This window comes from Acanthisitta chloris, unplaced genomic scaffold (assembly GCF_000695815.1).
Source record: "Acanthisitta chloris isolate BGI_N310 unplaced genomic scaffold, ASM69581v1 scaffold7488, whole genome shotgun sequence".
Classification (NCBI taxonomy): domain Eukaryota; kingdom Metazoa; phylum Chordata; class Aves; order Passeriformes; family Acanthisittidae; genus Acanthisitta; species Acanthisitta chloris.
Genome location: NW_008688905.1, coordinates 25125 through 38277, shown reverse-complemented (window position 1 = coordinate 38277; position 13153 = coordinate 25125). Strand labels below are relative to the sequence as shown.

Here is a 13153-nt window from a genome sequence, read left to right as displayed (position 1 = left end):
TGCTGAACTTGCGGAACTCGGGGTTAGGTAACTGCTGGAGCTTAGCACAGCTCTGGGCCTGGCAAGGAGCATCTCCCTCTGGCCTGTGATGTGCCAGGGAGAGGTGCCCACCCTGGGATCAGCCTGGCCCCACTCACACAGGGTTGGCACTTGTCCTGCAGCTGCTCTGGGAGAGCCTTCTAGGCACTGAGACATGGGAGAGAAAATCATAGTCATGGAATCACAGAATGGTTTGGGTTGGAAGGGACATTAAAGACCACCTAGTTCCTCCTGCCATGGGCACGGACACCTTCCACTGGCCCAAGGTGCTTCAAGCCTCATCTAACCTGGCCTGGAACACTCCCAGGGATGGAGCAGCCACAGCTGCTCTGGGCAACCTGTGCCAGAGCCTCAGCACCTGACAGGGAACAATTCCTTCCCAATATCCAATCTATGGCTTAACACCATTCCCTTCGTCCTGTCCCTCCATGTCCTTCTCCAAAGTCCCTCTGCAGCTCTCTTGGAGCCCCTTTAGGCACTGCAAGAGGCTCTAAGTTCTCCCTGGAGGCTTCTCTTCTCCAAGCTGAATACCCCCAGCTCTCCCAGCCTGGCTCCATGGCAGAGGTTCTCCAGCCCCATCAAACAAACCAACACTACTGTTTGCCATCAAACCAAACAGAACTTCACATTTTCCAGGTTCAGAGGTGTCCTGTCCCTTCCCAAGAGTTACTGTGGTTGGACATGTCTTCATGTTCCCCAGTTCCTGCTCAGACCCAACACACATCATATAGAAGGATGATCCAGCACAAAAGCAAGGTGTGACCTCCCACAGACTTCTCTCCCTCTCCATACAGAGTACAACAAGGTCAGGAAAGACACAAAGTGGTGAAAAAAAATCTTGTGTTTGCAATTTTTTCCCTCTCTTATTTCCCTCTGAGGAGCAAGTTAACAATAATGTGCTGCCTGGAAAACAAAAGCAGCAACAAATATTTTGCCAACTGCACACAGTAATAAACTCATGGAATGAAGTTTATACCCAATACACTGAGATATTATTGACAACCAAATCTCAACATGACACCAAAAATACCCCAGGACAGGCCTCCTGTAACACCAATAGGTCACAGGGAACCGCCTCATCTCTTAAAGGAAATTTTTCTCTTGAAATTTTGGAATTTCTGGTTGATTTATGTGGATATTTTTCCCTCCATGAGATTTTGACATGCAATGAAAACTCGGGAAAACACATCTCATCTGCACAGAAACAATAATTACAGCTTAAATGAACTCCTTGCCCTCTGCAAAGCTTCTCCTCTCGTTCCAAGAACACACTTCCCAAACCAATGTTCATGATGTTAAATTGAATGTTAATAAGTGGTTTGAACTGCATAATTCATACTCAGCTAAGACATGTTTTGCCTAGGCTGGAGCTGGTGGGATTGTTTTACCTCTCACACTGTTACACGTCTACATTAGTGGCTTGTGATTCAACCCAGTGTCACACTGCTCTGAGATGGTTCCTGGGTCCCTTTTCATCCCCACTGGTTGCTTAATATTCTGCTAAGTGGGTTTTGTTTTTTTTTTCTTCAGTCCAGAGTGGTTTTGGAGCTCATTTTCTCAGTTCTCTACTGTGGCTTGCAGTGATCCATCACTGCTTGTGGGAATGATGGAGAAACAAAACTCATTTTACATTGGGATTATAGCCAGGAGTGAGGAGCACAGGCCAGTTCTGGGCTCCTCAGGACCAGAGGGACATGGAGCTCCTCGAGCAGCTCCAGGGGAGGGTGACAAAGATGCTGAAGCCACTGGAGCAGCTCAGTGATGAGCAAAGGCTGAGGGAGTTGGGCCTGTTCAGTCTTGAGAAGAGACAACTTAGAAGGACCTCATTAATGGATTCAGGTGCATGAGCAGGAGGTGCCAAGAGGAGGATCAGACTCTGCTCAGTGGTGGAAACCAATAACACAAGAGACAATGGGCAGAAACTGATGCACAGGAAGTTCCATCCGAACAGGAGAAAGAACTTCTTTCCTGAGCACTGAACAGATTGCCCAGAGAGGTTGTGGATTCTCCTCACTGGAGATACTCCAGAACCCTCTGGACATAATTCTGAGCCATGTACTCTGGGCTGGCCCTGCCTGAGCAGGGAGGTTGGACTAGATGACCCACTGTGGTCCCTTCCAGCCTAACTGATGCTGTGATTCTGTGATACAGCACTGAGAAAACATAAGCACAGCCACAGGAGAATAAAATGAAACATGGAAGTGCAGCCAAGAACAGAACAACACACCAAAAATGCCTTATCTATAGGAAAACAGTGTCACTTTTGGTTTTGTCTGTGCTTTCTGTTCGTGAAGGACTGAAATGTTGATGGCCATGCACTCCCTTTCATGCTCACTGGCAGAGAGCCACAGCTTCCAGGAACAGCAGAACCAGCATCTTTTCCGGCATCTGTTAAGCAACCAGAGCTGCTGGTCTGGAAATGTGTGAGACCAACAACCACAGAACGACAGGATCAACCAGTTTGGAAAAGACCTCTGAGATCACCAAGTCCAACCTGTGACCTAACACTACCATGTTAACTAGACCATGGCACTAAATCTCTCCTTAAACCCCTCCAGGGATGGTGACTCCACCCCCTACGTGGGCAGCACATTCCAGGGTCTAATCACCCTTTCTGGGAAGAAATTCTTCCTAATGTTTCCTAAACCTAAATTTCCTCTGATGCAGTTTAAGACTATGTCCCCTGATCCACCATCATTTAGGTTGGAAAAAACTTCTATGATCAAGTCCAACCATCAACTCACCACACCACTAAACCATGACCTCAAGTGCCACATTCACGTGGTTTTTGAACACACTGTTCACAAAGCTTGAACAACGTTTGCTCTTGGCTACAACAAGGACAATTAGAGGCTCCAAGCTCTGAAGGTGATGTGAGGTGTCATCCAAAGAACACTGGGACAGGGAACCAGGCACTGCTCAGCGCTGGTAACAGTGGATGTGGCACTTCACTAAACCATGACCTCAAGTGCCACATTCACGTGGTTTTTGAACACACTGTTCACAAAGCTTGAACAACGTTTGCTCTTGGCTACAACAAGGACAATTAGAGGCTCCAAGCTCTGAAGGTGATGTGAGGTGTCATCCAAAGAACACTGGGACAGGGAACCAGGCACTGCTCAGCGCTGGTAACAGTGGATGTGGCACTTAGTGCCACGGTCTAGCTGACCAGGTGGTGATGGTCACAGGTTGGACTTGGTGACTTTGGAGGTCTTTTCCAGCTGAAATGATTCTGTGATCCTTCTGTAGCAGAAATAATGATCTGAATGCAGTCTAACTGGGGATCAGAGCACTGGGATGCTCTGACATGACACCACTAGAATGCAAAGGAAGAGAGCAAACCATGAGGAGAACAGCCTTCAGCCCTGTTCACTGCCACTCAATCAGCTCCTGGATTAGCTGAAGTGTGTTTCCAGCACACCTCGAGGAGGGCAATGATTCCTTCTCTCTGGGTTCTCCCATAGTCACAGCCTAGAAGATATGAAGTGTAAAAACGGTGACAATTTGCCTCTGAAGAGTGAATCTCAGGCTCTGATTTTCAATCCCCAAGCTCACCTTGTGCATTTGTAAAACACACACACGGCTAAGATTTACAGTTTGCATTGCCAGACCCAACTGAAAGAGCAGCTCTTGTCTGAGGAGTCTCTCAGGGCCAAATTACAACACTTGCATGAGCACAGGAATTTGCTAAGGACGTGTGAAAACAAACACATTAGCAGAAACACAATTTACAGGCAGCCAGAGAAAGGTTGATGGGAAAAGCCTCTCCCTATCCTTCAGAAAGCAGATGGAACAGGAAGGAGGTAAACTCAGCAGCATCCCAGGGAGATCTCCCAGGCAGCAACAAGAGCAGGCTCTAAAGCAATTCTCAATTAAACAGAAGACTTATGGAATTAAAAGTTGTAATACATTATTGATTGGCTGCAGAAAGAGCATCTGATCGCGCGCAGCTCCGAATCCTTCCCTGCCTGTTCCCTTGAGCTGAGATCACATGCACAAAACAAAGAGGGAATCATAGGCTGATATCTAGCAGTAAATCCTGAGCTGCCCTGGTAGCTGATGTTAGCTCACATTGCAAGGAAGTGTGTTTGTTTGATCCAAAGTGACACGACGGTTTAAGGCAAAATGCTGAGAATATATAATTGACCATTCAAACCACTTTTTTTTTTTTTTTTTAACAAGAAGAACAATCTTTCTGCCTTTGTAACCATAGTGTTGTTTTACTGCTCTGGAAAGTCACTTCTGCTGGCAACTTGCATCATGTAGCAGGTACCCGAGCTAGAAAATACTACCTAAAAGTCATCTGTTTTCTCAAGTGTTTAGCAACAGATAAGTAAGTCCTGCCTGGCCACAAGGACCAGGTCAGTGACCATCCCCCTCTTCCTGGCACTGGGGAGGTCATACCTCGAGCACTGGGTCCAGTTTTCGGATCAACATTTGACCCAAAATCAACCATTGACCCAAACTCAACTATTGACCCAAAATCAACCTCTGACCCAAACTCATCTTCTGGCACAAACTCAGCCATTGACCAAACTCAATTCTTGACCCAGATCCTCCAGTGCCAGATCCAGGCACCTCTTAAACACTTCCAGGGATGGTGACTCCACCACCTCCCTTGGCAATTCCCTATTCCAGTGCCTGACCAGTCCCTGTCCAGGGACGGGAACAGAGCTGGGGAAGGCTCTGAAGAGTAAGTCCTATGAGGAGAAGAAGTCCTATGAGGAGCAGCTGAGGGAGTTGAGGTTGTTTAGCCTGGAGAAGAGGAGGCTCAGGGGGGACCTTATCACTCCCTACAACTACCTGACAGGATGATGTAGCTAGGTGGGGATCAGAGTCTTTTCCCAGTGGCAGGACAAGAGGAAATAGCCTTAAGATGCTCCGGGGGAGGTTTAGGTTAGACAATAGGAAGAATTTCTTCCCAGAAAGGGTGATCAGACACTGGAATGTGCTGCCCAGGGAGGTGGTGGAGTCACCATCCCTGGAGGTGTTTAAGAACAGACTGGACATGACACTCAGTGCCATGGTCTGGTTGACTTGGTGGTGTTAGGTCACAGGTTGTGCTCAATGATCTCAGAAGTCTTACCCTACCTTAATGATTCTGTGACTGTGGCCATGGACTGAACAGCACACAGAGAAGGCTATTTCTAGTGCTCACACGTATCTTAGCTCACACCTGCAGGAGAAGCAAACCGACACAAGCAAACATTTCAGCTTCCTGAGGAGCTCCCTCAAAATCATTCAGAAAGAGCAGTGTCTATGTAGCCCTTCCCAGAGTGCAAAAAACATCCCCCAGACTCTGCAGGGAGGCTCCAAACCGCCCAGGAAATACACTCATTTCTTAGACAAGTCTTTAAAATAACAGTTTATTTTTGGAGTCAGTGATATATTTAAAAACAATCTACCATAAGAGTAAAAAGATTGTAGATAGTAAAAAAACAAAAGTGTGATGACAATAAAAAACACTAGAGTATAAAGTTAGTTTCCTTCCTCCCTCCCCAACCCACATCATTGTCCAATATTTCACAGAGCTTAATATCTGCAAGAAAACAAAAAAATTGCTTTTTTTTTTTTTACACTTTCAGCAATTAGGAAATTAAAAATCCCTAAGGTATCTTTGCAGGCACATGAATTCATTATTACAGGACAAAGCAGGCACCATAAAAATTCAAACACTCTAAAAACCATCATATATACAAACACTGTACAGAATGATGGCACAAGGACAAAGTGATTCCATTCAGTTCATCCTAATCCAACATGAAATAATACACATTAAAAGACAGGCAAAAGAAAAAAAAAAGCTCTTCCCATTCCTGTACTCAACTTTTAAGGTTAAGAATGACCAGGAGTTTCCTATCTGTTTACTCCTTGTTTTCCTATGCTCTCAGGCCCATCAGCAGCTCCAAGGCTTCACTCCTTGATGAAGACCCAGAAGATCCAACTGAATGAAAGTGGCAATGGCTGATCACTAATGACTAATTGGCCACAGCCCATTAGCAATCAGGTTAATTAGAACAGAGCCCAATTAAAGAGAAGGCACATTTCACAGAGAAGTTGTGTGTGATGTTTATCCCTGGGCTAAAATCCCTGTTATGTGGGGAAATCCTTCCTGTGGAGCCTCCTCCAACGTGCCCTGAATTCCGTGTGAATATTGGCATTGATTCCTATATACACTGAGATTAGGTACAAAATACTCAGCTCATTTGAGATTCCAGAGCTACCTAAACACTTTTAGGTACAAAATATCCCACTCAGTTTAAGCTCCACAGCTAGTTCTGTGCCTGGTGTTATTCAGAAGCAGGAGGAGGTTTAGGAACAGGGAACTGTCAGTTGATGGACACCTCCCAGTCTCAAGTAGAAATCCACGTTTCCTTCAAGTTCTGGGAGGGAAAAATCCCACCAAGATGGGATGTAGTGTTGGTTCTGGCACATGGCTAGGAACAGATTCCTTAGGGAGTTAGAGTCATTGCACTAAGTGTTAGATACTGCACACCTGAATGAGGTAAACATTACAGACCATAAAATACTTAGGGAAATGAATTGTTACAGCTTTATCTTTGGAAAAAACCACTCCTTCCTTCTTCACTGGACAATCCCAGAATCAACAGATGTTTGCTTCCGAGTTGTCTTTGGAGGTGGAGGCGGAGGAGTCTTGCTGGGGAGAGGAGGTGGCAGGTGCTGGAAAAAAACAATTTGGAGAGATCATGTAAGCAAGGAATGCAGGTTTGAAACATTTTCTGCTCCACACATAACTGGGAGGGGCAGCAGGGAGGTCTGCAGTCTTCTGACTATGACAGCTGAGGGAGCTGGGGCTGGTTAGCCTTCAGGATAACCTTGGGGGAGCAGTGGGGACAGAGGTGTTGGTCCCAAAGGGCCTTGGCAGTGCTGGTGGCACAGCTCAGTGGGAGCCAACAGTGTGCACAGGGGGCCAAGGAGGCCAAGGGCACCTTGTCCTGGCTCCAGCAGAGTGTGGCAGCAGCACTAGGGCAGTGTCATCCCCCTGCACTGGGCACTGGGGAGGTCCCAGCTCAGTGCTGTGCTCAGCTTTGGGCACTCACTGCCCAAAGGCCATTGAGGCACTGAGCGAGTCCAGCCAAGGGCAACGAGGGCAGCAAAGGGCTAGAGCACATGGGCAAGGGCTGAGGGAGTTGGGCTTGGTCAGCCTGGAGAAGAGGCTCAGGGGTGACCTCCTGGCTCTCTGCAACTCCTGCCAGGGCTGGAGAGAGGTGTGGGATGTGTGTCACCATCCCTGGAGGTGTTTAAGAGTCGTCTGGATCTGGTGGGTTTAGGGTTGAGGGGTTAAACCAGTGACCGCTAAATGGTTGGGCCTGATGATCTTAGGGGTCTCCTCCAGTCTTGGTGATTCTCTGGAAGCCTCTCCCAGAATTCCCTGCTGTGAATACCAAGTGCTCTTGGCCATCAGTTTTAAATAGAACTTTGACTTTTGACAATGCAAAAAAAAAAATATCCCAAGGGGTTCAGGATTAATTAGCTCAATATTTCAGAGAAAAAAAATCTTTTGAAAGCACTGGAGAAGTTTATAATTCCCCACTTTATATCATGATAGGATATTGATCTCTTGGTCTGCATCGATTGCCCTCAGCCTCTAGGCACTCAGAGCTTAAAAACCAAGCAACAGCTTCATTGCTTTTCCATTATGTTTTGTATTTTGTGCATTTAGAACAGGAATAATTATATAAATATATAAAAAGGAAATAATTTCAAGTCATTTAAAGAGATTAGTAAGTTGCAGTTAGCTGTTACACCCAGAGTTGTAATTAAAACACTCAAAACAGAAATGCAGATGGTTCAAACATCCATATCTGAAATCACTTCATGTACCACACAATCCATACAGAAAAGCACCCCCAGTTAGATTCACCAGCTAATTGGACAAATTAAATAAGTCATTATGGAAATGAAGACTTTTTTTCCCTCATGTTCAATCCCAGATATGACAAAATCTGTCTGAGAAGGAGCTGAGAGCTCTGCAGTTTGCTCCCAGTCAGATTGTCCAGCATTTTGCCTGTGCAGGTTTCCCCTCAGTGCACTGAGGCTGTGCTGTGGTGTCACAGCTCAAAAATGCTGCCTTGGGCTTGTTTTTCCCCAAGATTCTCCAGCCACTGCCTCTTGTTTTCCTCCAAGCCTAATGACGCTTGTCCATTGCCACTTGTTTGTGTCTGGTCTCTCTGTCCTGCCTCACCCACCCAGCACAAACTGCTCCATGCACCATCTCTTACAGCCTCACAAGCACCAACTCTGCCAGGATTCCTTGGTCACCTCTGTGAGAACATCTGCAACGCCTTAGTGCTCCACTGCAGGCACAAAGTGGGGGATGACTGCTCAATACAAGGAAGACGCTGGTATATAAACAACTGAGAAACCACATGGAAGTGCCTAAGAAAGATTGATCCTCTTAAAAGATCTCCAAAGATGCTGTGCCAAAGAGAAGAGCAACCTGCTCTGGTGGGAGGTGTCCCTGCCCAGGGCAGGGGGTTGGGGCTGGATCACCTCTAAGCTCCATTCCAACCCCTAAAACTCGATGATTCTCTGAAGATTCCATGAACATGCACCAGCTCCTCCTGGAGATGACACTGATTTCACAGCTCACTAACCCAGGTGCCCCTCTAAAATACATCACAAAACATCCAACTTGCCTCCACGCTTTGCTCTCTGATGATGTCTTTAACTTCATATTCATCATCCGGAAAAAAAAGCCTCCCCCTGCTGATAGCATCATTTGTGACAATCCACTCTGAATTTAAGTAACAGCACATTGGCAATAATTCTCAATTCAATTAGATCAAAGGCATTGCTCAAACAAACGAGCCCTTCATATTGATCAGAAAACACCAAGTCAGCCCTGCAAACCTGCACGACTGACACAATGCAGAGACAACCAGAACCAGCTAAATATATATGCTATAAATAACGAGCTCAGAACCTACCAGAGCTCAGATCCTGCAAGCAAATTAGGCAGAAAGAAATAACAGAGATAGGTAGATAATTATTATAATTGAATTTACAATTTCCATTAGAAAGTCTGATAAATTTAGCACATGTTCATTTATATAATAAGCTCCCAATGAATCTATTAAGTAGGATGTGGAATGCTGGTTGGGGCCACATTGCTGGGAAATTAGCACCACAAAACATGCCACTGTGGAACTGGTGCAACTCCAAATCCACTCCCAGGGCTGATACATCCTCCCTTTTATTCCAGGACAGGAAGAAATTCAAGTACATTTCCTCTCTGCCTTTAATACCACACTCAGAATATCAATATGAGGCCTATAAACTCCATTTTTGCTTTTCTTCTCCTCTGAAACTTTGCAATAAAAATCGAGTTTCCCTTGATTTTCCATTTAGTTAAACCCTGCTTTGCTGAGCTCATGGCTGTATCTCAGTGGTGAACTGTGGACACACCTAATCCTTTGCTCCCTGACAAACCAGAGGCTGCTGTTTCACATCCCAACCTATTTTGGGCAGAATCCTTGACTCACAGGTACCTCAGGGGAAGCAGAAACCTTATGTAAAAGGCACATCTGCAACACAGAAGCAATCTGTTCCTTCTGCTTCGACATGAAATTGCTCCCATTTGTTTGCTGCTGCTTTTTTTTTCTTGTTGCCCAGGAAAAGAAAATCAAGTTTCAAACCATTTGTCCCTGTTCTCTTACAGACAGAAACTGCACTGCACTAGGCATGGTCAGGATGGAGTAAAACTCAGTTGGAGGAGATGAGAAAATGCATTTTTTTCTGCTCTAAAGAAGCGAAGTAAGATATGATTTTTTTTTTCATTTCATTAAGAAAATACTATTAAATGAACAACTACTAAAAAGTCAACCAAAATATGATTGTCATCAATGCTCCTTGTGACAATGTTTGAGATTTCTTCCTGTGCAACTGTTTTCCTTTGAAATTCAATGGACATGGACAGGACAAGAGATCCAGTGAGGAGCACTTGAGTTGGAAGGATTAAGGGATCTAATTAGGACAGGAGCAGGAGAAAAGGGATGTAAATAAGCTCTCAGCTACCCAGGAGTGTGTAAATGCTTTCAGATCCTGAGCAACTAGAGGTTCCTTCTCACTTCCACTGCTGTTTCCAGCATGGAGCTGAGATTCCCGACAAGCAGCAACTTGCTTGATTTGTTATTTCCAATTAAAAATAACAGTGCAGTCCTGAATAACCCTCCCAATTCTGCAAGAGCAGAGAGAATCAACCTAACTCCCACTAATGCGAACCAAATTACAGAGAGACTAAGTTAATTAATTGGCTGTTTGACCCAGGGAGCAAAGTGATGTGGCAAGTCCAGCAGGTAACTGATGCAAAATGAGTGTTTAAACCCTGTTGTCATATATCATCTGCCAGAGTCTCATTTTACCATGTGGTACAGACATTGGCTGCCCTTGCTGGAGTGCACTGGGACAGAAGGAAGGAATTTGAAGGGTCCTTCTGCAGAGATGCACTTTGGGTGCTCCCACATGAGCTGTGCAACCATCCCCACCTTGGGCAATGTCTGAGATGCCTCAAATCAGCCAACATGGAATTGCTTCAAGTATCTCTGATTAGATTGTAGGAGCAACTGTGCTATGGAGACAGCATGAGATAGTTGGGGATGTTCAGCCTGGAGAAAGGAAGCTCCAGGGAGACCTTAGAGACCCTTCCAGTGCCCACAGGGCTCCAAGACAGCTGCAGAGGGACTTGGGATAAGGGTGTGGAGTGCCAGGACAAGGGGGGATGGTTTCAAACTAACAGAGATTAGGGTTAGATGGGATACTGGGAAGGAATCCTTCCCTGTAAGGGTGCTGAGGCACTGGCACAGATTGCCCAGAGCAGCTGTGGCTGTTCCATCCCTGGGAGTGTTCCAGGCCAGGTTGGATGGGGCTTGGAGCAACCTGGGCTGGTGGGAGGTGTCCCCGCCCATGGCAGGGGGGGGGATTGTATGACCTTTAAGGTCCTTCCAAACCAAACCATCCTGTGATTACGATTTTGCCCATGCTGGTTGGGGCCACATTGCTGTCCCTCCTCAGCAAGTCCCACCTATGCTGATTGATGGAGATGTTCTCATCCAGACCATTATCTGATGCTTAGTAAGTGTTATAGCTGATATTATAAACCCAAGTGCTCCTTTGTCTATTTTCTTTGAGCTCCCTCCTCGCTGTGAATACTGAGCAGTTGGTTGATTTGTATGCAAGGGTGAGGATGAACCCATAAAGAATGATAAGTGCCTAAAGGAATCCCTTGATGTAATAATAATCCTTGCAGGAGTCATAGACTTCTTTTTTTTTTATGTTCCCATATATTATTAAGAACATTTTTAGCAGAACAAATCATAGGGAGCAAGAAAATATATCTAAGGGTCTCACAGTTAACAAGGAATAAAGGGACAATAAGGAAATGATAATGAGATGAGCACTTGGATAAAAGACTTCAGGTAGACCAAGGTAAGAGTGGACTCCAAATAAGCTAAGATTGCTGTCTCAGGCACTAAATTACTTTATTGCCTGAAGTGTGACTGAGAATCATAGAACCATCAAGGCTGGAGGAGACCTCAAAGATCATCAGGTCCCACTATAACCTGTCACTGCTGGAAGCCCTAAACCAGATCCTTCAGCACCAGATCCAGACACCTCTGAAACATCTCCAGGGGTGCTGACTCCACAACCTCCCTGGGCAATATCTCAGTGCCTGAACACCCTCCCAGGGAAAACATTTCTCCTCACATCCAATCTGACTCTGCCCTGTCCCAGCTCAAGGCAATTCCCTCTAGTCCTCTCCCTGCAGCCACGGCAGGAGAGACCATCCCACACCTCTCTCCAGCCCTGGCAGGAGTTGCAGAGAGCCAGGAGGTCACCCCTGAGCCTCTTCTCCAGGCTGACCAAGCCCAACTCCCTCAGCCCTTGCCCATGTGCTCTAGTCCTTTGCTGCCCTCGTTGCCCTTGGCTGGACTCGCTCAGTGCCTCAATGGCCTTTGGGCAGTGAGTGCCCAAAGCTGAGCACAGCACTGAGCTGGGACCTCCCCAGTGCCCAGTGCAGGGGGATGACACTGCCCTAGTGCTGCTGCCACACTCTGCTGGAGTCAGGACAAGGTGCTTGAAGCATCTGATGCATTTCTGGTACTGCTTTCCAGCTCACCCCAGCTCTTGGCTCTCAGAACTGACTGCAAGACAACCAGAGCGAACAGTGCAGTAATTCCTCACACTGGGAGATATTTCCAGTTTAAAAGCTACTAAGATAATCTTATCTCTAATATGTTCCAGTGATTTTTCTCCACTGATACAAAGCTGGTGTAATTTAAAAGTCCATCAGTTTACTAGGCAGAGAATGATCAAGTTATGAATTATGTAGCTATCTGACCCATGAAACATGAGGCATTAAAAACCGTGGAGTGGGATTTAATCACATCAGCAATAAGAATTTACCCATCTGATCTTTCATGCCCAGCACTACTCATTTCCTTTATGTCCTTTAACAGCTTCCTTCCAACAAGGCTGATGAAATAAATGCACAGAGTTGATTGTTATCAGATCAGAAACCTTTCCTAAAACGAATTCTAAAAACTAATACATGTGGTTTTGTGACAAATCTGTTTCAGATCCTTCTGCCACACTTGGAAACTACATTTCCCTCACCTTGGGAAGTTTATTGGAATAGAGATGATGAAGAGAAGTTTTGACAGTTAGATAAGGAGATGTAGATTTTGGACTATTAGAGCCTGGACACCTGTTCTGAGGTCAAGAGTTGAAAAGTTGCCTCCCAGAAATAAATGTAATGTTCTCTTAGAGGTTTGTGCAAGTGCTTGTAGAGCTTTTCACTCAGCACAGTCTTGGTGGTGGCTGTTGGAGCAAGGCCAGAGGAGGCCACAAAGCTGAGCAGAGCACTGGAGCATCTCCCTGTGGGAGAGCTGGGGCTATTGAGCCTGGAGAAGAGAAGGTTGTGTGGAGACCTCAGAGCACCTTCCAGGAGCTGAAAGGGCTCCAGGGAAGCTGCAGAGAAACTCTGTGTTAGGAACTGCAGGGACAGGACAAGGAGGTATGGGGAGAAATTGAAAGAGGAAATTTAGCTTAGATCTTAAGCAGAAGTTTTTGCTGTGAGGGTGGTGAGACACTG

General features: G+C 45.9%; 2 protein-coding genes across 2 annotated transcripts in view; both read right to left on the bottom strand.

The window, feature by feature from the left end:
- The window catches only part of LOC103808435 (neuropeptide S-like), a 30881-nt gene extending 26314 nt beyond the window's left edge, over positions 1-4567 (bottom strand). The window contains exon 1 of the mRNA XM_009081216.1: positions 4444-4567. Within this exon, the coding sequence (XP_009079464.1) occupies positions 4444-4567 (124 nt within the window). The remainder of the gene's footprint in view (positions 1-4443) is intronic.
- Positions 4568-6624: 2057 nt separating this feature from the next.
- LOC103808434 (dedicator of cytokinesis protein 1-like) overlaps positions 6625-13153 on the bottom strand; it is a gene marked incomplete at its 5' end in the record, with an annotated part of 31647 nt that continues 25118 nt past the window's right edge. The window contains one exon of the mRNA XM_009081215.1: positions 6625-6720. Coding sequence (XP_009079463.1) covers positions 6625-6720 — 96 coding nt within the window. The remainder of the gene's footprint in view (positions 6721-13153) is intronic.